Source organism: Salvelinus namaycush, chromosome 5 (genome assembly GCF_016432855.1).
Source record: "Salvelinus namaycush isolate Seneca chromosome 5, SaNama_1.0, whole genome shotgun sequence".
Classification (NCBI taxonomy): domain Eukaryota; kingdom Metazoa; phylum Chordata; class Actinopteri; order Salmoniformes; family Salmonidae; genus Salvelinus; species Salvelinus namaycush.
This window is the reverse complement of record NC_052311.1, coordinates 5,801,170-5,828,580: the sequence shown is the minus strand read 5'-3', so window position 1 is coordinate 5,828,580 and position 27,411 is coordinate 5,801,170. Positions and strand designations below refer to the sequence as shown.

The window sequence follows — 27,411 nt, the reverse complement described above, 5'->3', positions numbered from 1 at the left end:
CCTCTATTGCGGTTCTGCTGGACATTTTGTCATGTCATGTCCAGTAAAAGGCCAGAGCTCATCAGTAAGCGGAGGGCTACTGGTGAGACGCTACTACTCAGGTCTCTCCATCAAGATCCTGTACTACCTTGTTGGTCCATCTACGCTGGTCTGGTTCGGCTGCTTCCTGCAGTGCCTTGATAGACTCTGGGGCTGAGGGTTGTTTTATGGACGAAGCATGGGCTCGGAAACATGACATTCCTCTCAGACAGTTAGGGAAGCCCACGCCCATGTTCGCCTTAGATGGTAGTCTTCTCCCCAGTATCAGATGTGAGACACTACCTTTAACCCTCACAGTATCTGGAACCACAGTGAGACCATTTCCTTTTTGATTTTTCGTTCACCTTTTACACCTGTTGTTTTGGGTCATCCCTGGCTAGTATGTCATAATCCTTCTATTAATTGGTCTAGTAATTCTATCCTATCCTGGAACGTTTCTTGTCATGTGAAGTGTTTAATGTCTGCTATCCCTCCTGTTTCTTCTGTCCCCTCTTCTCAGGAGGAACCTGGGATTTGACAGGAGTGCCGGAGGAATATCATGATCTGCGCACGGTCTTCAGTCGGTCCAGAGCCAACTCTCTTCCTCCTCACCGGTCGTATGATTGTTGTATTGATCTCCTTCCGGGGACCACTCCTCCTCGGGGTAGACTATACTCTCTGTCGGCTCCGAACGTAAGGCTCTCGAGGATTATCTGTCTGTTTCTCTCGACGCCGGTACCGTGGTGCCTTCTTCCTCTCCCGCCGGAGCGGGGTTTTTTTTTTGTTAAGACAGAGGATTTCGTCTCGTGCCACCAGCTACTTCCTGGTCTTCCGAGTCTCCGGAACCTAGGGTTAATAACCCACCATGTTACTCTGGGCAACCCACTGAGTGTCGCTCCTTTCTCACCCAGTGTGATATTGTGTTCTCTCTCCAGCCCAACACATACTCAAGAGAGAGAGCTCGGATCGCTTACGTCGTATCACTCCTTACTGGTCGGGCTCGGGAGTGGGGCACAGCTATCTGGGAGGCAAGGGCTGAGTGTTCTAACGATTATCAGAACTTTAAAGAGGAGATGATACGGGTTTTTGATCGTTCAGTTTTTGGGAAGGAGGCTTCCAGGGCCCTGGCTTCCCTATGTCAAGGTGATCGATCCATAACGGATTACTCTATAGAGTTTCGCACTCTTGCTGCCTCCAGTGACTGGAACGAGCCGGCGTTGCTCGCTCGTTTTCTGGAGGGACTCCACGCTGAGGTTAAGGATGAGATTCTCTCCCGGGAGGTTCCTTCCAGCGTGGACTCTTTGATTGCACTCGCCATCCGCATAGAACGACGGGTAGATCTTCGTCACCGAGCTCGTGGAAGAGAGCTCGCGTTAACGGTGTTCCCCCTCTCCGCATCTCAACCATCTCCTCCCACCGGCTCAGAGACTGAGCCCATGCAGCTGGGAGGTGTTCGCATCTCGACTAAGGAGAGGGAACGGAGAATCACCAACCGCCTTTGCCTCTATTGCGGTTCTGCTGGACATTTTGTCATGTCATGTCCAGTAAAAGGCCAGAGCTCATCAGTAAGCGGAGGGCTACTGGTGAGCGCTACTACTCAGGTCTCTCCATCAAGATCCTGTACTACCTTGTTGGTCCATCTACGCTGGTCTGGTTCGGCTGCTTCCTGCAGTGCCTTGATAGACTCTGGGGCTGAGGGTTGTTTTATGGACGAAGCATGGGCTCGGAAACATGACATTCCTCTCAGACAGTTAGGGAAGCCCACGCCCATGTTCGCCTTAGATGGTAGTCTTCTCCCCAGTATCAGATGTGAGACACTACCTTTAACCCTCACAGTATCTGGTAACCACAGTGAGACCATTTCCTTTTTGATTTTTCGTTCACCTTTTACACCTGTTGTTTTGGGTCATCCCTGGCTAGTATGTCATAATCCTTCTATTAATTGGTCTAGTAATTCTATCCTATCCTGGAACGTTTCTTGTCATGTGAAGTGTTTAATGTCTGCTATCCCTCCTGTTTCTTCTGTCCCCTCTTCTCAGGAGGAACCTGGTGATTTGACAGGAGTGCCGGAGGAATATCATGATCTGCGCACGGTCTTCAGTCGGTCCAGAGCCAACTCTCTTCCTCCTCACCGGTCGTATGATTGTTGTATTGATCTCCTTCCGGGGACCACTCCTCCTCGGGGTAGACTATACTCTCTGTCGGCTCCCGAACGTAAGGCTCTCGAGGATTATCTGTCTGTTTCTCTCGACGCCGGTACCGTGGTGCCTTCTTCCTCTCCCGCCGGAGCGGGGTTTTTTTTTGTTAAGAAGAAGGACGGTACTCTGCGCCCCTGCGTGGATTATCGAGGGTTGAATGACATAACGGTTAAGAATCGTTATCCGCTTCCCCTTATGTCGTCAGCCTTCGAGATTCTGCAGGGAGCCAGGTTCTTTACTAAGTTGGACCTTCGTAACGCTTACCATCTCGTGCGCATCAGAGAGGGGGACGAGTGGAAAACGGCGTTTAACACTCCGTTAGGGCATTTTGAATACCGGGTTCTGCCGTTCGGTCTCGCTAATGCTCCAGCTGTCTTTCAGGCATTAGTTAATGATGTACTGAGAGACATGCTGAACATCTTTGTTTTCGTTTACCTTGACGATATCCTGATTTTTTCACCGTCACTCGAGATTCATGTTCAGCACGTTCGACGTGTACTCCAGCGCCTTTTAGAGAATTGTCTCTACGTGAAGGCTGAGAAGTGCGCCTTTCATGTCTCCTTTGTCACATTTCTCGGTTCTGTTATTTCCGCTGAAGGCATTCAGATGGATCCCGCTAAGGTCCAGGCTGTCAGCGATTGGCCCGTTCCTAAGTCACGTGTCGAGTTGCAGCGCTTTCTCGGTTTCGCTAATTTCTATCGGCGTTTCATTCGTAATTTCGGTCAAGTGGCTGCTCCTCTCACAGCTCTGACTTCTGTCAAGACGTGCTTTAAGTGGTCCGGTTCCGCCCAGGGAGCTTTTGATCTCCTCAAGAAGCGTTTTACATCCGCTCCTATCCTTGTTACTCCTGACGTCACTAAACAATTTATTGTCGAGGTTGACGCTTCAGAGGTGGGCGTGGGAGCCATTCTGTCCCAGCGCTTCCAGTCTGACGATAAGGTCCATCCTTGCGCTTATTTTTCTCATCGCCTATCGCCATCGGAACGCAACTATGATGTGGGTAACCGCGAACTGCTCGCCATCCGCTTAGCCCTAGGCGAATGGCGACAGTGGTTGGAGGGGGCGACCGTCCCTTTTGTCGTTTGGACTGACCATAAGAACCTTGAGTACATCCGTTCTGCCAAACGACTTAATGCACGTCAAGCTCGTTGGGCGTTGTTTTTCGCTCGTTTCGAGTTCGTGATTTCTTATCGCCCGGGAAATAAGAACACCAAGCCTGATGCCTTATCCCGTCTCTTTAGTTCTTCTGTGGCTTCTACCGACCCCGAGGGGATTCTCCCTGAGGGGCGTGTTGTCGGGTTGACTGTCTGGGGAATTGAGAGACAGGTAAAGCAAGCACTCACTCACACTGCGTCGCCGCGCGCTTGTCCTAGTAACCTTCTGTTCGTTCCTGTCTCTACTCGTCTGGCTGTTCTTCAGTGGGCTCACTCTGCCAAGTTAGCTGGCCACCCCGGCGTTCGGGGTACGCTTGCTTCTATTCGCCAGCGGTTTTGGTGGCCTACTCAGGAGCGTGACACGCGCCGTTTCGTGGCTGCTTGTTCGGACTGCGCGCAGACTAAGTCAGGTAACTCTCCTCCTGCCGGTCGTCTCAGACCGCTTCCCATTCCTTCTCGACCATGGTCTCACATCGCCTTAGACTTTATTACCGGTCTGCCTTCGTCTGCGGGGAAGACTGTGATTCTTACGGTTGTCGATAGGTTCTCTAAGGCGGCACATTTCATTCCCCTCGCTAAGCTTCCTTCCGCTAAGGAGACGGCACAAATCATCATTGAGAATGTGTTCAGAATTCATGGCCTCCCGTTAGACGCCGTTTCAGACAGAGGCCCGCAATTCACGTCACAGTTTTGGAGGGAGTTCTGTCGTTTGATTGGTGCTTCCGTCAGTCTCTCTTCCGGGTTTCATCCCCAGTCTAACGGTCAAGCAGAAAGGGCCAATCAGTCGATTGGTCGCATTTTACGCAGCCTTTCTTTTCGAAACCCTGCGTCTTGGGCAGAACAGCTCCCCTGGGCAGAATACGCTCACAACTCGCTTCCTTCGTCTGCTACCGGGCTATCTCCGTTTCAGAGTAGTCTTGGGTACCAGCCTCCTCTGTTCTCGTCCCAGCTCGCCGAGTCCAGCGTTCCCTCCGCTCAGGCTTTTGTCCAACGTTGTGAGCGCACCTGGAGGAGGGTCAGGTCTGCACTTTGCCGTTACAGGGCGCAGACTGTGAGAGCCGCCAACAAACGTAGGATTAAGAGCCCTAGGTATTGTCGCGGTCAGAGAGTGTGGCTTTCCACTCGTAACCTTCCCCTTACGACAGCTTCTCGCAAGTTGACTCCGCGGTTCATTGGTCCGTTCCGTGTCTCTCAGGTCGTCAATCCTGTCGCTGTGCGACTGCTTCTTCCGCGACATCTTCGTCGCGTCCACCCTGTCTTCCATGTCTCCTGTGTCAAGCCTTTTCTTCGCGCCCCCGTTCGTCTTCCCTCCCCCCCCCCCGTCCTTGTCGAGGGCGCACCTATTTACAAGGTACGGAAGATCATGGACATGCGTTCTCGGGGACGTGGTCACCAGTACTTAGTGGATTGGGAGGGTTACGGTCCTGAGGAGAGGAGTTGGGTTCCATCTCGGGACGTGCTGGACCGTTCGTTGATTGATGATTTCCTCCGTTGCCGCCAGGGTTCCTCCTCGAGTGCGCCAGGAGGCGCTCGGTGAGTGGGGGGGTACTGTCATGTTTTGTCTTTCATCATGTCTTGTCCCTGTGCTTCCCTCTGCTGGTCTTATTAGGTTCTTTCCCTCTTTCTCTCTCTCTCTCTCCTCCTCCCTCTCTCCCTCTCCCGCTCTCTCTCTCTATCGTTCCGTTCCTGCTCCCAGCTGTTTCTCATTCTCCTAACGACCTCATTTACTCTTTCACACCTGTCCCCTATTTTGCCCTCTGATTAGAGTCCCTATTTCTCCCTCTGTTTTCCGCTTCAGTCCTTGTCGGATTCTTGTTTGAGGTTTGCTGCTCTGTGTCCTTGTTCCGCCCTGTCGTGTTTTTGCCTTTGTCAGATGCTGCGTGTGAGCAGGTGTCTATGTCAGCTACGGTCTGTGCCTTCCTGAAGCGACCTGCAGTTTGTGGTCGCGGCTCCAGTCGTTCCTCTCTACTGACGAGAGGTTTTCAGTTTCCTGTTTTGGATTAACCTTTGATAATATCCAGGAGAATCATTGTTTGTTTAAAACTGGAATAAAGACTCTGTTTCTATTACGTCGCTTTTGGGTCCTCCTTCACCAGCATAACAGCTATACTGCTATTCTACTTTACTGCTATACTGCTATTCTACTTTACTGCTATACTGCTATTCTACTTTACTGCTATACTGCTATTCTACTTTACTGCTATACTGCTATTCTACTTTACTGCTATACTGCTATTCTACTTTACTGCTATACTGCTATTCTACTTTACTGCTATACTGCTATTCTACTTTACTGCTATACTGCTATTCTACTTTACTGCTATACTGCTATTCTACTTTACTGCTATACTGCTATACTGCTATACTGCTATACTGCTATTCTACTTGACTGCTATACTGCTATTCTACTTGACTGCTATACTGCTATTCTACTTTACTGCTATACTGCTATTCTACTTTACTGCTATACTGCTATTCTACTTTACTGCTATACTGCTATTCTACTTTACTGCTATACTGCTATTCTACTTTACTGCTATACTGCTATTCTACTTTACTGCTATACTGCTATTCTACTTTACTGCTATACTGCTATTCTACTTTACTGCTATACTGCTATTCTACTTTACTGCTATACTGCTATACTGCTATTCTACTTTACTGCTATACTGCTATACTGCTATACTGCTATACTGCTATTCTACTTTACTGCTATACTGCTATACTGCTATACTGCTATACTGCTATACTGCTATACTGCTATACTGCTATACTGCTATACTGCTATACTGCTATTCTACTTTACTGCTATACTGCTATTCTACTTTACTGCTATACTGCTATACTGCTATTCTACTTTACTGCTATACTGCTATTCTACTTTACTGCTATACTGCTATTCTACTTTACTGCTATACTGCTATTCTACTTTACTGCTATACTGCTATTCTACTTTACTGCTATACTGCTATTCTACTTTACTGCTATACTGCTATTCTACTTTACTGCTATACTGCTATTCTACTTTACTGCTATACTGCTATACTGCTATACTGCTATACTGCTATACTGCTATACTGCTATACTGCTATACTGCTATTCTACTTGACTGCTATACTGCTATTCTACTTTACTGCTATACTGCTATTCTACTTTACTGCTATACTGCTATTCTACTTTACTGCTATACTGCTATTCTACTTTACTGCTATACTGCTATACTGCTATTCTACTTTACTGCTATACTGCTATTCTACTTTACTGCTATACTGCTATACTGCTATTCTACTTTACTGCTATACTGCTATTCTACTTTACTGCTGTACTGCTATACTGCTATTCTACTTTACTGCTATACTGCTATTCTACTTTACTGCTATACTGCTATTCTACTTTACTGCTATACTGCTATACTGCTATTCTACTTTACTGCTATACTGCTATACTGCTATACTGCTATTCTACTTTACTGCTATACTGCTATTCTACTATACTGCTATACTGCTATACTGCTATACTACTATACTGCTATTCTACTATACTGCTATTCTACTTTACTGCTATACTGCTATACTGCTATTCTACTTTACTGCTATACTGCTATTCTACTTTACTGCTATACTGCTATACTGCTATTCTACTTTACTGCTGTACTGCTATTCTACTTTACTGCTGTACTGCTATACTGCTATTCTACTTTACTGCTATACTGCTATTCTACTTTACTGCTATACTGCTATTACTTACTGCTATACTGCTACTGCTATTCTACTTTACTGCTATACTGCTATACTGCTATACTGCTATTCTACTTTACTGCTATACTGCTATACTTCTGTACTGCTATACTTCTATACTGCTATACTGATATACTACTATACTGCTATACTGCTATACTACTATACTGCTATACTGCTATTCTACTTTACTGCTATACTGCTATTCTACTTTACTGCTATACTGCTATACTGCTATTCTACTTTACTGCTGTACTGCTATACTGCTATTCTACTTTACTGCTGTACTGCTATACTGCTATTCTACTTTACTGCTGTACTGCTATTCTACTTTACTGCTGTACTGCTATACTGCTATTCTACTTTACTGCTATACTGCTATTCTACTTTACTGCTGTACTGCTATACTGCTATTCTACTTTACTGCTATACTACTTTACTGCTATACTGCTATACTGCTATGCTGCTGTACTGCTATACTGCTATGCTGCTGTACTGCTATACTGCTATACTGTAGTGCAGAATTGGGAACCACCTGAATCCCTATCCAATGGTGCAATAACAAACCTTCCATGAAATATGAATGAATCCTCTGGAACTGATTATTTTAGGACATGAGTACAGAATTAGACAAAAAGGTGCTATCTAGAACCTAAACGGGTTATTTGGCTGTCCCCATAGAGAACCCTTTGAAGATCCATGTTTGGTTCCAAGGCCCTTTCCACAGAGGGTTCTATATGGAACCCAACAGGGTTCTACCTGGAACTGAAAAACGATTCTACAAGCAACCAAAAAGGGTTCTCCTTTGGGGACAACCGAAGAACCCTTTTGGAACCATTTTTTCTCAGAGTGTAGGCAATGTTTTCGGAAACCGCAAAATTCTTGGTACATTGTACTGCATAATGTTGCTGTCCTAAATTATCATAAATGAGAGGAAGCTCTCCTTTTAATAATTTAGGACTTTCATCATTCTTCATCATCCTTGATAAGCCCCTTCTCCTCTCTCTCTTTCTCTCCTCCTCATCCTCCCTAGCTTATCATTATGTCAGCCCTATTCACTAGACATGAAGCTCTGAGACTGAACAAACTACTGTTGTATCAACAAGTATTTGCTGCAAGATGAGAAGATGAGAAACCTCAGCAGTTATTTATCTAGTGAGTGTTACAGTATAGGAGAGAGTGTATTAGAGCAGACACAGCAGTATGGGTAATGGAATACTGGAGGGGTCTCTAAGGGGGGGGGGGGGGGGGGGGCATAAGAGAAACACAGCAGTATGGGTAATGGAATACTGGAGGGGTCTCTAAGGGGGGGTCAGAAGAGAAACACAGCAGTATGGGTAGTAGAATGCTCCAGGGGTCTCTAAGGGGGGGGGGGGACAGAAGAGAAACACAGCAGTATGGGTAATAGAATGCTCCAGGGGTCTCTAAGGGGGGGGGGGGGGGGGACAGAAGAGAAACACAGCAGTATGGGTAATGGAATGCTCCAGGGGTCTCTAAGGGGGGGGGGGGGGGGACAGAAGAGAAACACAGCAGTATGGGTATTAGAATGCTCCAGGGGTCTCCAAGGGGGGGGGGGGGGGGGGGCAGAAGAGAAACACAGCAGTATGGGTAATGGAATGCTCCAGGGGTCTCTAAGGGGGGGACAGAAGAGAAACACAGCAGTATGGGTAATGGAATACTGGAGGGGTCTCTAAGGGGGGGGGGGCATAAGAGAAACACAGCAGTATGGGTAATAGAATGCTCCAGGGGTCTCTAAGGGGGGGACAGAAGAGAAACACAGCAGTATGGGTAGTAGAATGCTCCAGGGGTCTCTAAGGGGGGGGGGGGACAGAAGAGAAAGACAGCAGTATGGGTAATAGAATGCTCCAGGGGTCTCTAAGGGGGGGGGGGGGGGACAGAAGAGAAACACAGCAGTATGGGTAATAGAATGCTCCAGGGGTCTCTAAGGGGGGGACAGAAGAGAAACACAGCAGTATGGGTAATAGAATGCTCCAGGGGTCTCTAAGGGGGGGGGGGGGGGGGGGGGGACAGAAGAGAAACACAGCAGTATGGGTAATAGAATGCTCCAGGGGTCTCCAAGGGGGGGGGGACAGAAGAGAAACACAGCAGTATGGGTAATAGAATGCTCCAGGGGTCTCTAAGGGGGGGGGGGGGGCAGAAGAGAAACACAGCAGTATGGGTAATGGAATGCTCCAGGGGTCTCTAAGGGGGGGGGGGGGGGGGGGGGACAGAAGAGAAACACAGCAGTATGGGTATTAGAATGCTCCAGGGGTCTCCAAGGGGGGGGGGGGGGGGCAGAAGAGAAACACAGCAGTATGGGTAATGGAATGCTCCAGGGGTCTCTAAGGGGGGGGGGGGGGACAGAAGAGAAACACAGCAGTATGGGTATTAGAATGCTCCAGGGGTCTCCAAGGGGGGGGGGGGGGGGGGCAGAAGAGAAACACAGCAGTATGGGTAATGGAATGCTCCAGGGGTCTCTAAGGGGGGGACAGAAGAGAAACACAGCAGTATGGGTAATGGAATACTGGAGGGGTCTCTAAGGGGGGGGGGGGCATAAGAGAAACACAGCAGTATGGGTAATAGAATGCTCCAGGGGTCTCTAAGGGGGGGACAGAAGAGAAACACAGCAGTATGGGTAGTAGAATGCTCCAGGGGTCTCTAAGGGGGGGGGGGGGGGGGGGGCAGAAGAGAAACACAGCAGTATGGGTAATGGAATGCTCCAGGGGTCTCTAAGGGGGGGACAGAAGAGAAACACAGCAGTATGGGTAATAGAATGCTCCAGGGGTCTCTAAGGGGGGGGGGGGGACAGAAGAGAAACACAGCAGTATGGGTAATAGAATGCTCCAGGGGTCTCCAAGGGGGGGGGGGACAGAAGAGAAACACAGCAGTATGGGTAATAGAATGCTCCAGGGGTCTCTAAGGGGGGGGGGGGGACAGAAGAGAAACACAGCAGTATGGGTAATAGAATGCTCCAGGGGTCTCCAAGGGGGGGGGGGACAGAAGAGAAACACAGCAGTATGGGTAATAGAATGCTCCAGGGGTCTCTAAGGGGGGGCAGAAGAGAAACACAGCAGTATGGGTAATGGAATGCTCCAGGGGTCTCTAAGGGGGGGGGGGGGGGGGACAGAAGAGAAACACAGCAGTATGGGTAATAGAATGCTCCAGGGGTCTCCAAGGGGGGGGGGACAGAAGAGAAACACAGCAGTATGGGTAATAGAATGCTCCAGGGGTCTCTAAGGGGGGGGGGGGGGCAGAAGAGAAACACAGCAGTATGGGTAATGGAATGCTCCAGGGGTCTCTAAGGGGGGGGGGGGGGGGGGGACAGAAGAGAAACACAGCAGTATGGGTATTAGAATGCTCCAGGGGTCTCCAAGGGGGGGGGGGGGGGGGCAGAAGAGAAACACAGCAGTATGGGTAATGGAATGCTCCAGGGGTCTCTAAGGGGGGGACAGAAGAGAAACACAGCAGTATGGGTAATGGAATACTGGAGGGGTCTCTAAGGGGGGGGGGGGGGGCATAAGAGAAACACAGCAGTATGGGTAATAGAATGCTCCAGGGGTCTCTAAGGGGGGGACAGAAGAGAAACACAGCAGTATGGGTAATAGAATGCTCCAGGGGTCTCTAAGGGGGGGGGGGGGGGGCAGAAGAGAAACACAGCAGTATGGGTAATGGAATGCTCCAGGGGTCTCTAAGGGGGGGGGGGGGGGACAGAAGAGAAACACAGCAGTATGGGTATTAGAATGCTCCAGGGGTCTCCAAGGGGGGGGGGGGGGGGGGGGGCAGAAGAGAAACACAGCAGTATGGGTAATGGAATGCTCCAGGGGTCTCTAAGGGGGGGACAGAAGAGAAACACAGCAGTATGGGTAATGGAATACTGGAGGGGTCTCTAAGGGGGGGGGGGGCATAAGAGAAACACAGCAGTATGGGTAATAGAATGCTCCAGGGGTCTCTAAGGGGGGGACAGAAGAGAAACACAGCAGTATGGGTAGTAGAATGCTCCAGGGGTCTCTAAGGGGGGGGGGGGGGGGGGGACAGAAGAGAAACACAGCAGTATGGGTAATAGAATGCTCCAGGGGTCTCTAAGGGGGGGGGGGGGGCAGAAGAGAAACACAGCAGTATGGGTAATGGAATGCTCCAGGGGTCTCTAAGGGGGGGACAGAAGAGAAACACAGCAGTATGGGTAATAGAATGCTCCAGGGGTCTCTAAGGGGGGGGGGGGGGACAGAAGAGAAACACAGCAGTATGGGTAATAGAATGCTCCAGGGGTCTCCAAGGGGGGGGGGGACAGAAGAGAAACACAGCAGTATGGGTAATAGAATGCTCCAGGGGTCTCTAAGGGGGGGGGGGGGGGGGGACAGAAGAGAAACACAGCAGTATGGGTAATAGAATGCTCCAGGGGTCTCTAAGGGGGGGGGGGGGACAGAAGAGAAACACAGCAGTATGGGTAATAGAATGCTCCAGGGGTCTCTAAGGGGGGGGGGGGGACAGAAGAGAAACACAGCAGTATGGGTAATAGAATGCTCCAGGGGTCTCCAAGGGGGGGGGGGGCAGAAGAGAAACACAGCAGTATGGGTAATGGAATGCTCCAGGGGTCTCTAAGGGGGGGACAGAAGAGAAACACAGCAGTATGGGTAATAGAATGCTCCAGGGGTCTCCAAGGGGGGGGGGGGGGAACAGAAGAGAAACAGAGCCGTATGGGTAATGGAATGCTCCAGGGGTCTCCAAGGGGGGGGGGGGGGACAGAAGAGAAACACAGCAGTATGGGTAATAGAATGCTCCAGGGGTCTCTAAGGGGGGGGGGGGGGACAGAAGAGAAACACAGCAGTATGGGTAATAGAATGCTCCAGGGGTCTCCAAGGGGGGGGGGGGCAGAAGAGAAACACAGCAGTATGGGTAATGGAATGCTCCAGGGGTCTCTAAGGGGGGGACAGAAGAGAAACACAGCAGTATGGGTAATAGAATGCTCCAGGGGTCTCCAAGGGGGGGGGGGGGGGAACAGAAGAGAAACACAGCCGTATGGGTAATGGAATGCTCCAGGGGTCTCCAAGGGGGGGGGGGGGGACAGAAGAGAAACACAGCAGTATGGGTAATAGAATGCTCCAGGGGTCTCTAAGGGGGGGGGGGGGGGGGGGGGGGGGGCAGAAGAGAAACACAGCAGTATGGGTAATGGAATGCTCCAGGGGTCTCTAAGGGGGGGACAGAAGAGAAACACAGCAGTATGGGTAATGGAATACTGGAGGGGTCTCTAAGGGGGGGGGGGGCATAAGAGAAACACAGCAGTATGGGTAATAGAATGCTCCAGGGGTCTCTAAGGGGGGGACAGAAGAGAAACACAGCAGTATGGGTAGTAGAATGCTCCAGGGGTCTCTAAGGGGGGGGGGGGGGGGGGGCAGAAGAGAAACACAGCAGTATGGGTAATGGAATGCTCCAGGGGTCTCTAAGGGGGGGACAGAAGAGAAACACAGCAGTATGGGTAATAGAATGCTCCAGGGGTCTCTAAGGGGGGGGGGGGGACAGAAGAGAAACACAGCAGTATGGGTAATAGAATGCTCCAGGGGTCTCCAAGGGGGGGGGGGACAGAAGAGAAACACAGCAGTATGGGTAATAGAATGCTCCAGGGGTCTCTAAGGGGGGGGGGGGACAGAAGAGAAACACAGCAGTATGGGTAATAGAATGCTCCAGGGGTCTCCAAGGGGGGGGGGGACAGAAGAGAAACACAGCAGTATGGGTAATAGAATGCTCCAGGGGTCTCTAAGGGGGGGCAGAAGAGAAACACAGCAGTATGGGTAATGGAATGCTCCAGGGGTCTCTAAGGGGGGGGGGGGGGGGACAGAAGAGAAACACAGCAGTATGGGTAATAGAATGCTCCAGGGGTCTCCAAGGGGGGGGGGACAGAAGAGAAACACAGCAGTATGGGTAATAGAATGCTCCAGGGGTCTCTAAGGGGGGGGGGGGGGCAGAAGAGAAACACAGCAGTATGGGTAATGGAATGCTCCAGGGGTCTCTAAGGGGGGGGGGGGGGGGGGGACAGAAGAGAAACACAGCAGTATGGGTATTAGAATGCTCCAGGGGTCTCCAAGGGGGGGGGGGGGGGCAGAAGAGAAACACAGCAGTATGGGTAATGGAATGCTCCAGGGGTCTCTAAGGGGGGGACAGAAGAGAAACACAGCAGTATGGGTAATGGAATACTGGAGGGGTCTCTAAGGGGGGGGGGGGGGGCATAAGAGAAACACAGCAGTATGGGTAATAGAATGCTCCAGGGGTCTCTAAGGGGGGGACAGAAGAGAAACACAGCAGTATGGGTAATAGAATGCTCCAGGGGTCTCTAAGGGGGGGGGGGGGGGGGCAGAAGAGAAACACAGCAGTATGGGTAATGGAATGCTCCAGGGGTCTCTAAGGGGGGGGGGGGGGGGACAGAAGAGAAACACAGCAGTATGGGTATTAGAATGCTCCAGGGGTCTCCAAGGGGGGGGGGGGGGGGGCAGAAGAGAAACACAGCAGTATGGGTAATGGAATGCTCCAGGGGTCTCTAAGGGGGGGACAGAAGAGAAACACAGCAGTATGGGTAATGGAATACTGGAGGGGTCTCTAAGGGGGGGGGGGGCATAAGAGAAACACAGCAGTATGGGTAATAGAATGCTCCAGGGGTCTCTAAGGGGGGGACAGAAGAGAAACACAGCAGTATGGGTAGTAGAATGCTCCAGGGGTCTCTAAGGGGGGGGGGGGGGGGGGGGGGACAGAAGAGAAACACAGCAGTATGGGTAATAGAATGCTCCAGGGGTCTCTAAGGGGGGGGGGGGCAGAAGAGAAACACAGCAGTATGGGTAATGGAATGCTCCAGGGGTCTCTAAGGGGGGGACAGAAGAGAAACACAGCAGTATGGGTAATAGAATGCTCCAGGGGTCTCTAAGGGGGGGGGGGGGGACAGAAGAGAAACACAGCAGTATGGGTAATAGAATGCTCCAGGGGTCTCCAAGGGGGGGGGGGACAGAAGAGAAACACAGCAGTATGGGTAATAGAATGCTCCAGGGGTCTCTAAGGGGGGGCAGAAGAGAAACACAGCAGTATGGGTAATGGAATGCTCCAGGGGTCTCTAAGGGGGGGGGGGGGGGGGGACAGAAGAGAAACACAGCAGTATGGGTAATAGAATGCTCCAGGGGTCTCTAAGGGGGGGGGGGGGGACAGAAGAGAAACACAGCAGTATGGGTAATAGAATGCTCCAGGGGTCTCTAAGGGGGGGGGGGGGACAGAAGAGAAACACAGCAGTATGGGTAATAGAATGCTCCAGGGGTCTCCAAGGGGGGGGGGGGCAGAAGAGAAACACAGCAGTATGGGTAATGGAATGCTCCAGGGGTCTCTAAGGGGGGGACAGAAGAGAAACACAGCAGTATGGGTAATAGAATGCTCCAGGGGTCTCCAAGGGGGGGGGGGGGGAACAGAAGAGAAACAGAGCCGTATGGGTAATGGAATGCTCCAGGGGTCTCCAAGGGGGGGGGGGGGGACAGAAGAGAAACACAGCAGTATGGGTAATAGAATGCTCCAGGGGTCTCTAAGGGGGGGGGGGGGACAGAAGAGAAACACAGCAGTATGGGTAATAGAATGCTCCAGGGGTCTCCAAGGGGGGGGGGGGCAGAAGAGAAACACAGCAGTATGGGTAATGGAATGCTCCAGGGGTCTCTAAGGGGGGGACAGAAGAGAAACACAGCAGTATGGGTAATAGAATGCTCCAGGGGTCTCCAAGGGGGGGGGGGGGGAACAGAAGAGAAACACAGCCGTATGGGTAATGGAATGCTCCAGGGGTCTCCAAGGGGGGGGGGGGGGACAGAAGAGAAACACAGCAGTATGGGTAATAGAATGCTCCAGGGGTCTCTAAGGGGGGGGGGGGGGGGGGGGACAGAAGAGAAACACAGCCGTATGGGTAATAGAATGCTCCAGGGGTCTCTAAGGGGGGGACAGAAGAGAAACACAGCAGTATGGGTAATGGAATGCTCCAGGGGTCTCTAAGGGGGGGACAGAAGAGAAACACAGCAGTATGGGTAATAGAATGCTCCAGGGGTCTCTAAGGGGGGGGGGGGGACACAGAAGAGAAACACAGCCGTATGGGTAATAGAATGCTCCAGGGGTCTCTAAGGGGGGGGGACAGAAGAGAAACACAGCAGTATGGGTAATAGAACGCTCCAGGGGTCTCTAAGGGGGGGGGGGGGGGACAGAAGAGAAACACAGCAGTATGGGTAATAGAAGGCTCCAGGGGTCTCTATGGGGGGGGGGGGGGACAGAAGAGAAACACAGCAGTATGGGTAATGGAATACTGGAGGGGTCTCTAAGGGGGGGGGGGGGGGGGGGGCATAAGAGAAACACAGCAGTATGGGTAATAGAATGCTCCAGGGGTCTCTAAGGGGGGGACAGAAGAGAAACACAGCAGTATGGGTAGTAGAATGCTCCAGGGGTCTCTAAGTGGGGGGGGGGGGGGGACCGAAGAGAAACACAGCAGTATGGGTAATAGAATGCTCCAGGGGTCTCTAAGGGGGGGGGGGGGGGGGGGGCAGAAGAGAAACACAGCAGTATGGGTAATGGAATGCTCCAGGGGTCTCTAAGGGGGGCACAGAAGAGAAACACAGCAGTATGGGTAATAGAATGCTCCAGGGGTCTCTAAGGGGGGGGGGGGGGGGACAGAAGAGAAACACAGCAGTATGGGTAATAGAATGCTCCAGGGGTCTCCAAGGGGGGGGGGACAGAAGAGAAACACAGCAGTATGGGTAATAGAATGCTCCAGGGGTCTCTAAGGGGGGGGGACAGAAGAGAAACACAGCAGTATGGGTAATAGAATGCTCCAGGGGTCTCTAAGTCTACTGTGGACTATTGAGATGCCTCCCAAGTGATGGAGAGACACTGACAGTATTTGTCATTATGTGCCACTAATATGGTTAAGAGACCAGCACACATTATAATAAGTTCTGGTTGACCATGTTAACAGTCACCAGTGTATTATGAAGCCTAAACTCTGGTGTACTTAATCACCTATCTAATCAGAAAATATTAACTGTGTATGAACTGGGGAATTACTCAATGCCATGTTATTCACAAAGATAAACCTACATGTCAAGTCTAACTACTCAAGTCTACTCCAGACATAATATCATGCATACGGCTGTATACAGGATGTATTGATGATCGTATTGATTGTAACATTAGGAAAAGTATCATTATGATTCCACACGTTAGATTCAAACCTGTGCAGTTGAAAAATATATATATACTAATCTTGAGAACCGCTACAGTAGTTCGGTTCCTCTTGGAAACCTCAAGTTCCACACTTCCAGTCTTCTCTCCTCTCCGCAGTGCAGTGCTTTCTCTTTAAGCTCAGCACCAGACGTACCAGAATGAATCTGTAGTAGCGACACACTTGCCTTTAGTTTCTGGATAGTTTTACACTCTTCATCCCTGCACCACACCGTCACGTTTCCCTTGTTGTAGCGCGCGGTCCATCCTTCCTGGTTTTCACATTGTTCCTTGAAAGAGGTAAAGTCTGTATCGTCTGGTATCTGAACGGGCATCTTCTTGTACCCTCCTTGTGATGTGGTACAAATGTATCAGTTGGAGACTGACGACAGACAGAAAGTGGTAATCTCCTTTTGTATTTAGATGTTCCTTTGGCTTTGTTAGCTCCCACCGCAATGCTGAGTTCGATGGGTATGATAGGTATCACCACAAAGTGCTTTCCAGGGGAAATTCAGTAACAATTAAAGTCCCAATAACAAGTAGAAACTAATTTGAAGGTAAAGCTAAGACTAATTTACGTGGACTTTTGTCCGGAGTCCTATTGATACTGCCACCTACTTTCAGCAGGTGCACCTACGTCGTACTAATGTCCCCTGCCTCTGAAGCTCTCACAGCCAATCACTAGTCACTGTGGTGGAGCACCGCGAATAGGTAGAGGCGTCAGGTTACCAATATCCCGGTTTCAGGTGCGGTGCGGTAGTCCTAGACAACACAACATGGCCGCGTAGTTAGTCAGACGGACAGATGAACAACATGATCAGGTGTCATGTTTATGATGTGTTTGTTTTGGTCTAATTGTCTGCTGGTGAGGGTAGGCGAAAAAGCGTAGCCTTTTATCCAGCAACCTGTAATAACGTTTATAATCACATTTGTATTCATTTTGCATATTTAAAAACGTCACTCTGTCCACTAATGAGTCACTGTATATAAGGACAACGATGTGGGCTCCTACAGATTAGGCATATTATTTTAGATGTGTTTTAAGGTTTTATTTCAGTTTTGCATTGCCACAACCACTAGTGGCCACCTGAAATAAATGTTAAAATAAATATGAACAATGGTTTTGAGAATACACTCTACCACTCATCTACCTGAAGAGCAGTCATGATGATGATGTATGTGACATTTATCTTAGCTTGCTATTCATCCATGATAATAGGACCCAATTCATTGCCTTTCTAACAATGAAACCTGACCACAATTGACTACCTCAATGGTTGATGATATTGGATCCAGGGGACAGACATTATCAATGAAACTATACCTAATGGGTTTCCCTTTCAAGGGAAGGCTGTTCAACTTTACTACAGTTACGTGAGGCCACAGGCTTTGTGAGTCTACAGGGAGTTGATCAACACCAACACAATTCATTGGAGTTCAGTGGGAGTTTGCAGTAAACATGGCTCAGAGCACTTTTGTGAGCCACTGACCCTTGTCACTTCAAGACATCTGCCCTGGTAACCTGACCCAACTACAAGCACAAAGCTACACCAGTATGATAGCCGATTCATCTAAATTACCATATGCTACTTTAAATGGACAGATTAAACAACCTGTTCTTCTTAACGATGAGTACCCTACAAACTCATCATTAAGCTCGGGGCCTTGGATCTGAACCCCGCCCTGTGCAACTTGGTCCTGGACTTCGTGACGGGCCGCACCCAAGGTGGTGAAGGTAGGAAAACAACACCTCCACTTCGCTGATCCTCAACACAGGGGCCCCACAAGGGTGCGTGCTCAGCCCCCTCCTGTACTCCCTGTTCACCCATGACTGCGTGGCCAAGCACACCTCCAACTCAATCTTCAAGTTTGCAGACAACAATGACGAGACAGCCTACAGGGAGGAGGTGAGGGCCCTGGGAGAGTGGTGCCAGGAAAATAACTTCTCACTCAACGTCAACAAAACAAAGGAGCTGATCGTGGACTTCAGGAAACAGCAGAGGGAGCACGTCCCTATCCACATCGACGGGACCGCAGTGGAGAAGGTAGGAAGCTTCAAGTTCCTCGGCATACACATCATTGATGATCTGAATTGGTCCACCCACACAGACAATGTGGTGAAGAAGGCACCTCTCCAACCTCAGGAGGCTGAAGAAATTTGGCTTCGCACCTAAAACCCTCACAAACTTTACAGATGCACACCTCCAGAGGGTGGTGCGGTCTGCCAAACATATCACCGGGGGCCTTCCAGGACACCTACAGTACCTGATGTTATAGGAAGGCCAAAAAGATCATCAAGGACATCAACCACCCGAGCCACTGCCTGATCACTCCGCTATCATCCAGAAGGTGAGGTTAGTACAAGTGCATCAAAGCTGGGACAGAGAGACTGAAAAACAGCTTTTATCTCAAGGCCATCAGACTGTTAAAAAGCCATCGCTAGCTGCTTACGCAACCTTGCACCTTAGAGGCTGCTGCTGTCACATTCCTGACCTTATTTCCTTTATTTTGTCTTTGTTTAGTATGGTCAGGACGTGAGCTGGGTGGGCATTCTATGTTATGTGTTTCTATGTTGGGTTCTTTTCAATTAGCCTGATATGGTTCTCAATCAGGGGCAGGTGTTTTACGTTTCCTCTGATTGAGAACCATATTAAGGTAGGCTGTTCTCACTGTTTGTTTGTGGGTGATTGTTTGCTGTGACTCTGTTTGTTCACCTCACGGTACTGTTTCGGTTCGTTCGTTCGTTTGTTCCTGTGTCAGTGTTTGTACCACACGGGGCTGTTTCGTTTCGTTTGTTGGTCTGGTCCTGTTCATTGCGTTCTTCGTTGTCTGTAAGTTCACATGTTCAGGTCTTGTAACGTCGTTTATTGTTTTGTAGTTTATTAAGTGTTTTTCGTCTTAATTAAATAAATTCGTTTTGTCTTCACAACACGCTGCATTTTGGTCCGATCCTTGCTCCTCCTCAGATGAGGAGGAGAACGAACGTTACAGCTGCCCTATATACATAGACTTGGAATCACTGGTCACTTTAATAAAGGAACACTAGTCACTTTAATAATGGAACACTAGTCACTTTAATATTCTTTACATACTGCTTTACTCATCTCATTTGTATATACTGTATTCTATACTACTGTATTTTAGTCAATGCCACTCCAACATTGCTCGTCCTAATATTTATATATTTCTTAACTCCATTCTTTTACTTTTAGATTTGTGTGTATTGTTGTGAATTGTTAGATATTACTGCACTGTTGGAGCTAAGAACACAAGCATTTTGCTACACCCACAATAACATCTGCTAAGTATGTGTAACTGACCAATAACATCTGCTAAGTATGTGTAACTGACCAATAACATCTGCTAAGTATGTGTAACTGACCAATAACATCTGCTAAGCATGTGTAACTGACCAATAACATCTGCTAAGTATGTGTAACTGACCAATAACATCTGCTAAGTATGTGTAACTGACCAATAACATCTGCTAAGTATGTGTAACTGACCAATAACATCTGCTAAGCGTGTGTAACTGACCAATAACATCTGCTAAGTATGTGTAACTGACCAATAACATCTGCTAAGTATGTGTAACTGACCAATAACATCTGCTAAGTATGTGTAACTGACCAATAAAATTACATTTGATTTAACCCTGCTGCATCATCTGAGACCTTGATTGACGGAAGGTCTACTACAATCTTTGTCAGTGAGATACAGCAACTGATAAAACACTAGACAAAGTAAAACACTAGACAAAGTAAAACACTAGACAAAGTAAAACACTAGACAAAGTAAAACACTAGACAAAGAAGTGAAATGCTTAAAAATAAAATGTATACTATTTATTCCATTCCTAGAGAGGTTGGAGTGACCAATTGACAAATATTTGGTCCCGGCTACTGTGTTTCAAAACGTTTGGAGAGGATAAGTGTTGACTCAGATTTATGCTCTGAGAATGTTTACAGGAGAGATTCTGGAGAACTTACGCAACCATTACATCAGCTTTGTCTTTATACACAAAGACACCTGTTTGTCTGAACTGAGGATCTCTTTATGCTTTTAAGGTAACCGCAGTTGTTTTGTTGTTGTGAATGGTCTCTCGCTGAGTCATTAGCTATTGCTTCCACTCACAACCTACACTATACCACAGCACATGTACACTTACAGTTACTCTCCTTTTGTAACCTTTTGAGAATTTTCTGGATGAAATATCTACATTTTGGAGTTGTCTCCATAGACCAACTCTTCTTCATATTGTGCCTATAAGACACATGATCTTCTTTCTCCTTATTCGGTTATTAGCTTTGGGGGTACATTGCATGTCGGTCTAGTTGCAGAATGCATAGTGAACGTGATACAGGGAAGTGAGGGGGGCTGGTGTCCCGGTTTGATTTTGTCTACGGCTAATGCCGTACCCATGACATTTTGTAGTTGAATTGAACCTTAGCATGTATGGTATGGAGGCAGACAGGAAGTAGAGCTGTCCTACCCCTGAGTAGAGGAAATATAAAAAATACTATTCTCTCTACAGCTGCTGGTTTAGACAGGAGAACACAGCTGCATGGGTTCAAATACTATTCTGGTTTAGAGAGGAGAACACAGCTGCATGGGTTCAAATACTATTCTGGTTTAGAGAGGAAAACACAGCTGCATGGGTTCAAATACTATTCTGGTTTAGAGAGGAAAACACAGCTGCATGGGTTCAAATACTATTCTGGTTTAGAGTGGAAAATACAGCTGCATGGGTTCAAATACTATTCTGGTTTAGAGTGGAAAACACAGCTGCATGGGTTCAAATACTATTCTGATTTAGAGAGGAAAACACAGCTGCATGGGTTCAAATACTATTCTGGTTTAGAGTGGAAAACACAGCTGCATGGGTTCAAATACTATTCTGGTTTAGAGAGGAAAACACAGCTGCATGGGTTCAAATACTATTCTGGTTTAGAGAGGGAAACACAGCTGCATGGGTTCAAATACTATTCTGGTTTAGAGAGGAAAATACAGCTGCATGGGTTTAAATACTATTTTCTCTACAGCTGCTGGTTTAGAGAGGAAAACACAGCTACAAACACACATGGGTTCAAATACTATGAAAAATCGTTCCAAATACTTAATCTGTGCTTGATCGACTTTGTCTGGCTGAATGGAACAAACAGAGTAGTCCCAAAACTGCAAACCTCCAGGCAGGCATCTGAAACTCCAGGCAGGCTTAAGAAAATTCTTAAAGTATTTGAAAGATTTCAAATAGTGTTTTCACCCAGGTGTTCAGTAGAAAACCCAGATAAAATGTGATGATATAATCCAATTTACCTTTGTAAAATCTTTGAATTGTTTACGTCCCTACGCAAACAAATAATATAAATAAATTAAAATAAATCTGTGCGTTATCATTCAATTGCTCTGTTTGGATCTCTATGTGTGCAAAGTAAGTTCAGCTCTAGACCCCATGTCAGCGGTATAGTTAACTGTTCAGCTCTAGGCCCCATGGCAGCAGTATAGTTAACTGTTCAGCTCTAGGCCCCATGGCAGCGGTATAGTTAACTGTTCAGCTCTAGGCCCCATGGCAGCGGTATAGTTAACTGTTCAGCTCTAGGCCCCATGGCAGCGGTATAGTTAACTGTTCAGCTCTAGGCTCCATGGCAGCGGTATAGTTAACTGTTCAGCTCTAGGCCCCATGGCAGCGGTATAGTTAACTGTTCAGCTCTAGGCCCCATGGCAGCGGTATAGTTAACTGTTCAGCTCTAGGCCCCATGGCAGCAGTATAGTTAACTGTTCAGCTCTAGACCCCATGGCAGCGGTATAGTTAACTGTTCAGCTCTAGACCCCATGGCAGCAGTATAGTTAACTGTTCAGCTCTAGGTCCCATGGCAGCGGTATAGTTAACTGTTCAGCTCTAGACCCCATGGCAGCGGTATAGTTAACTGTTCAGCTCTAGGCCCCATGGCAGCGGTATAGTTAACTGTTCAGCTCTAGGTCCCATGGCAGCGGTATAGTTAACTGTTCAGCTCTAGGCCCCATGGCAGCGGTATAGTTAACTGTTCAGCTCTAGGCCCCATGGCAGCGGTATAGTTAACTGTTCAGCTCTAGGCCCCATGGCAGCGGTATAGTTAACTGTTCAGCACTAGACCCCATGGCAGCATATAGTTAACTGTTCAGCTCTAGGCCCCATGGCAGCAGTATAGTTAACTGTTCAGCTCTAGGCCCCATGGCAGCGGTATAGTTAACTGTTCAGCTCTAGGCCCCATGGCAGCGGTATAGTTAACTGTTCAGCACTAGACCCCATGGCAGCATATAGTTAACTGTTCAGCTCTAGGCCCCATGGCAGCGGTATAGTTAACTGTTCAGCTCTAGCTAGGCCCCAGGGCAGTGGTATAGTTAACTGTTCAGCTCTAGGCTCCATGGCAGCGGTATAGTTAACTGTTCAGCTCTAGGCTCCATGGCAGCGGTATAGTTAACTGTTCAGCTCTAGGCCCCATGGCAGCACATAGTTAACTGTTCAGCTCTAGGCTCCATGGCAGCCGTATAGTTAACTGTTCAGCTCTAGGCCCCATGGCAGCAGTATAGTTAACTGTTCAGCTCTAGGCTCCATGGCAGCAGTATAGTTAACTGTTCAGCTCTAGGCCCCATGGCAGCGGTATAGTTAACTGTTCAGCACTAGACCCCATGGCAGCAGTATAGTTAACTGTTCAGCTCTAGGCCCCATGGCAGCAGTATAGTTAACTGTTCAGCTCTAGGCCCCATGGCAGCGGTATAGTTAACTGTTCAGCTCTAGGCTCCATGGCAGCGGTATAGTTAACTGTTCAGCTCTAGGCCCCATGGCAGCGGTATAGTTAACTGTTCAGCACTAGACCCCATGGCAGCATATAGTTAACTGTTCAGCTCTAGGCCCCATGGCAGCGGTATAGTTAACTGTTCAGCTCTAGCTAGGCCCCAGGGCAGCGGTATAGTTAACTGTTCAGCTCTAGGCTCCATGGCAGCGGTATAGTTAACTGTTCAGCTCTAGGCTCCATGGCAGCCGTATAGTTAACTGTTCAGCTCTAGGCCCCATGGCAGCACATAGTTAACTGTTCAGCTCTAGGCTCCATGGCAGCGGTATAGTTAACTGTTCAGCTCTAGGCCCCATGGCAGCAGTATAGTTAACTGTTCAGCTCTAGGCTCCATGGCAGCAGTATAGTTAACTGTTCAGCTCTAGGCCCCATGGCAGCGGTATAGTTAACTGTTCAGCACTAGACCCCATGGCAGCAGTATAGTTAACTGTTCAGCTCTAGCTAGGCCCCAGGGCAGTGGTATAGTTAACTGTTCAGCTCTAGGCTCCATGGCAGCGGTATAGTTAACTGTTCAGCTCTAGGCTCCATGGCAGCGGTATAGTTAACTGTTCAGCTCTAGGCCCCATGGCAGCACATAGTTAACTGTTCAGCTCTAGGCTCCATGGCAGCCGTATAGTTAACTGTTCAGCTCTAGGCCCCATGGCAGCAGTATAGTTAACTGTTCAGCTCTAGGCTCCATGGCAGCAGTATAGTTAACTGTTCAGCTCTAGGCCCCATGGCAGCGGTATAGTTAACTGTTCAGCACTAGACCCCATGGCAGCAGTATAGTTAACTGTTCAGCTCTAGGCCCCATGGCAGCAGTATAGTTAACTGTTCAGCTCTAGGCCCCATGGCAGCGGTATAGTTAACTGTTCAGCTCTAGGCTCCATGGCAGCGGTATAGTTAACTGTTCAGCTCTAGGCCCCATGGCAGCGGTATAGTTAACTGTTCAGCACTAGACCCCATGGCAGCATATAGTTAACTGTTCAGCTCTAGGCCCCATGGCAGCGGTATAGTTAACTGTTCAGCTCTAGCTAGGCCCCAGGGCAGCGGTATAGTTAACTGTTCAGCTCTAGGCTCCATGGCAGCGGTATAGTTAACTGTTCAGCTCTAGGCTCCATGGCAGCCGTATAGTTAACTGTTCAGCTCTAGGCCCCATGGCAGCACATAGTTAACTGTTCAGCTCTAGGCTCCATGGCAGCGGTATAGTTAACTGTTCAGCTCTAGGCCCCATGGCAGCAGTATAGTTAACTGTTCAGCTCTAGGCTCCATGGCAGCAGTATAGTTAACTGTTCAGCTCTAGGCCCCATGGCAGCGGTATAGTTAACTGTTCAGCACTAGACCCCATGGCAGCAGTATAGTTAACTGTTCAGCTCTAGGCCCCATGGCAGCGGTATAGTTAACTGTTCAGCTCTAGGCTCCATGGCAGCGGTATAGTTAACTGTTCAGCTCTAGGCCCCATGGCAGCGGTATAGTTAACTGTTCAGCTCTAGGCCCCATGGCAGCGGTATAGTTAACTGTTCAGCTCTAGGCTCCATGGCAGCGGTATAGTTAACTGTTCAGCTCTAGGCCCCATGGCAGCGGTATAGTTAACTGTTCAGCTCTAGGCTCCATGGCAGCGGTATAGTTAACTGTTTAGCTCTAGGCTCCATGGTAACTCCTGTTGGACGTGGCCATAAAACTCTGATAGAAGAAACAGATGCCTGTCCACAAGGTAACCTGTCATATTTCATCTCTGTCTTCTTTCAATAACTACAGAAGAGATGCAGCCCCAACAACCACTCTCTTTTAGATAAAATTGTATATCTATCCATTTGTATGTGTTACTTTGAAAATGTGAGAAATTACATTTCAAATACTTTCCTCTCTTCCTGACCATTATTTAAAACATGATTAAATAAATAACTGTACACACAGCAAATACTATTGCACACACACACACACACACACACACACACACACACACACACACACACACACACACACACACACACACACACACACACACACACACACACACACACACACACACACACACACACACACACGAACACTCATGTAGTGTTTCTCTGTTTGTTTGAGGAGGGTAACAGTGTTCCTATACAGGTCTCAGGGGCGCCACAACCTTTCAGTCTTCCCTGATGATGTAGAGGGGTCCTCAGCTGTCCAGCTCTATGCTAACCCACCCCTCCCTGAGAAATGCCCATTAAAGAATTAGAATGTTCCGCTTCAATGCGCCAGCCAGTAAAGAGACCCACAAACATATAGCACACTAACAAAAGATGTACTGTTAAGAATCCTACCATGACTCCTTAAGGAGTCCTACCATTACTCCTTAAGGATCCTACCGTTACTCCTTAAGGATCCTACCATTACTCCTTAAGGAGCCTACCATTACTCCTTAAGGATCCTACCATTACTCCTTAAGGATCCTACCATTACTCCTTAAGGATCCTACCATTACTCCTTAAGGATCCTACCGTTACTCCTTAAGGATCCTACCATTACTCCTTAAGGATCCTACCGTTACTCCTTAAGGATCCTACCATGACTCCTTAAGGATCCTACCATTACTCCTTAAGGAGTCCTTAAGGAGCCTACCATTACTCCTTAAGGAGCCTACCATTACTCCTTAAGGATCCTACCATTACTCCTTAAGGATCCTACCATTACTCCTTAAGGATCCTACCATTACTCCTTAAGGATCCTACCATTACTCCTTAAGGAGTCCTTAAGGAGCCTACCATTACTCCTTAAGGAGCCTACCATTACTCCTTAAGGATCCTACCATTACTCCTTAAGGATCCTACCATTACTCCTTAAGGATCCTACCGTTACTCCTTAAGGATCCTACCATGACTCCTTAAGGATCCTACCATTACTCCTTAAGGATCCTACCATTACTCCTTAAGGAGTCCTTAAGGAGCCTACCATTACTCCTTAAGGAGCCTACCATTACTCCTTAAGGATCCTACCATTACTCCTTAAGGATCCTACCATTACTCCTTAAGGATCCTACCATTACTCCTTAAGGATCCTACCATTACTCCTTAAGAATCCTACCATGACTCCTTAAGGAGCCTACCATTAGTCCTTAAGGAGTCCTTAAGGATCCTACCATTACTCCTTAAGGATCCTACCATTATTCCTTAAGGATCCTACCATTACTCCTTGAGGATCCTACCATTACTCCTTAAGGATCCTACCGTTACTCCTTAAGGATCCTACCATTACTCCTTAAGGATCCTACCATTACTCCTTAAGGAGCCTACCATTACTCCTTAAGGAGTCCTTAAGGATCCTACCATTACTCCTTAAGGAGCCTACCATTACTCCTTAAGGATCCTACCATTACTCCTTAAGGATCCTACCATTACTCCTTAAGGAGCCTACCATTAGTCCTTAAGGATCCTACCATTACTCCTTAAGGAGCCTACCATTAGTCCTTAAGGATCCTACCATTACTCCTTAAGGATCCTACCATTACTCCTTAAGGAGCCTACCATTACTCCTTAAGGATCCTACCATTACTCCTTAAGGATCCTACCATTACTCCTTAAGGATCCTACCATTACTCCTTAAGGAGCCTACCATTACTCCTTAAGAATCCTACCATTACTCCTTAAGGAGCCTACCGTTACTCCTTAAGGATCCTACCATTACTCCTTAAGGAGTCTACCATTAGTCCTAGGTTAGGATCTTCTGTGATATCTCAGAGGCACACTGGCTCTGGCAGCCAAAGCAGCCAAATACTCCACCTAAACGTGAATTGATTCTCAATTGCGGTACGGTTATAGAAAGATAAATCCCTCTACTTTCATATCACATAAAAATTATTTCACAAATGCAAAATCTACACTTACTGTATACTGTTTTAACCTGTTTTAACCAGCTTTATCACAGTTGCAGATGACAGTATTTTTCAGTGACAACATATTTCTGGAGGTCTTCTTCCACTACACACAGGAGCATGCTAGATAGCTAATTAGCACAAGTGGTCCCTCTGTCTTCTGTCTTCGACAAACAAGCCCTGTAACATGGAGATATGGCCGCGAGGGAACACTAACCCCATAATTAAAAAGGTGTGTATCAATTTTCTGTACAGCACTTTGAGATATCAGCTGATGTACGAAGGGCTATATAAATAAATTTGATTTGATTTAACCTTTTGGTTTTTTGAAAAGTATTTCTTGCTGATATGAAAGATAAGGTCCTTATGCTTTCAAAACAGGTCAGACCGAGCGTCGGGGCTCATCACAAAACTCCCCAGTAC

General features: G+C 48.1%; 1 protein-coding gene across 1 annotated transcript in view; it reads right to left on the bottom strand.

Moving 5' to 3' along the window:
• The window catches only part of LOC120047879 (START domain-containing protein 10-like), a 44,767-nt gene extending 27,813 nt beyond the window's left edge, over window positions 1-16,954 (bottom strand). The window contains exon 1 of the mRNA XM_038993452.1: window positions 16,515-16,954. Within this exon, the coding sequence (XP_038849380.1) occupies window positions 16,515-16,661 (147 nt within the window). The 5' untranslated portion in view covers window positions 16,662-16,954. The remainder of the gene's footprint in view (window positions 1-16,514) is intronic.
• Between the last annotated feature and the right edge of the window lie 10,457 nt (window positions 16,955-27,411).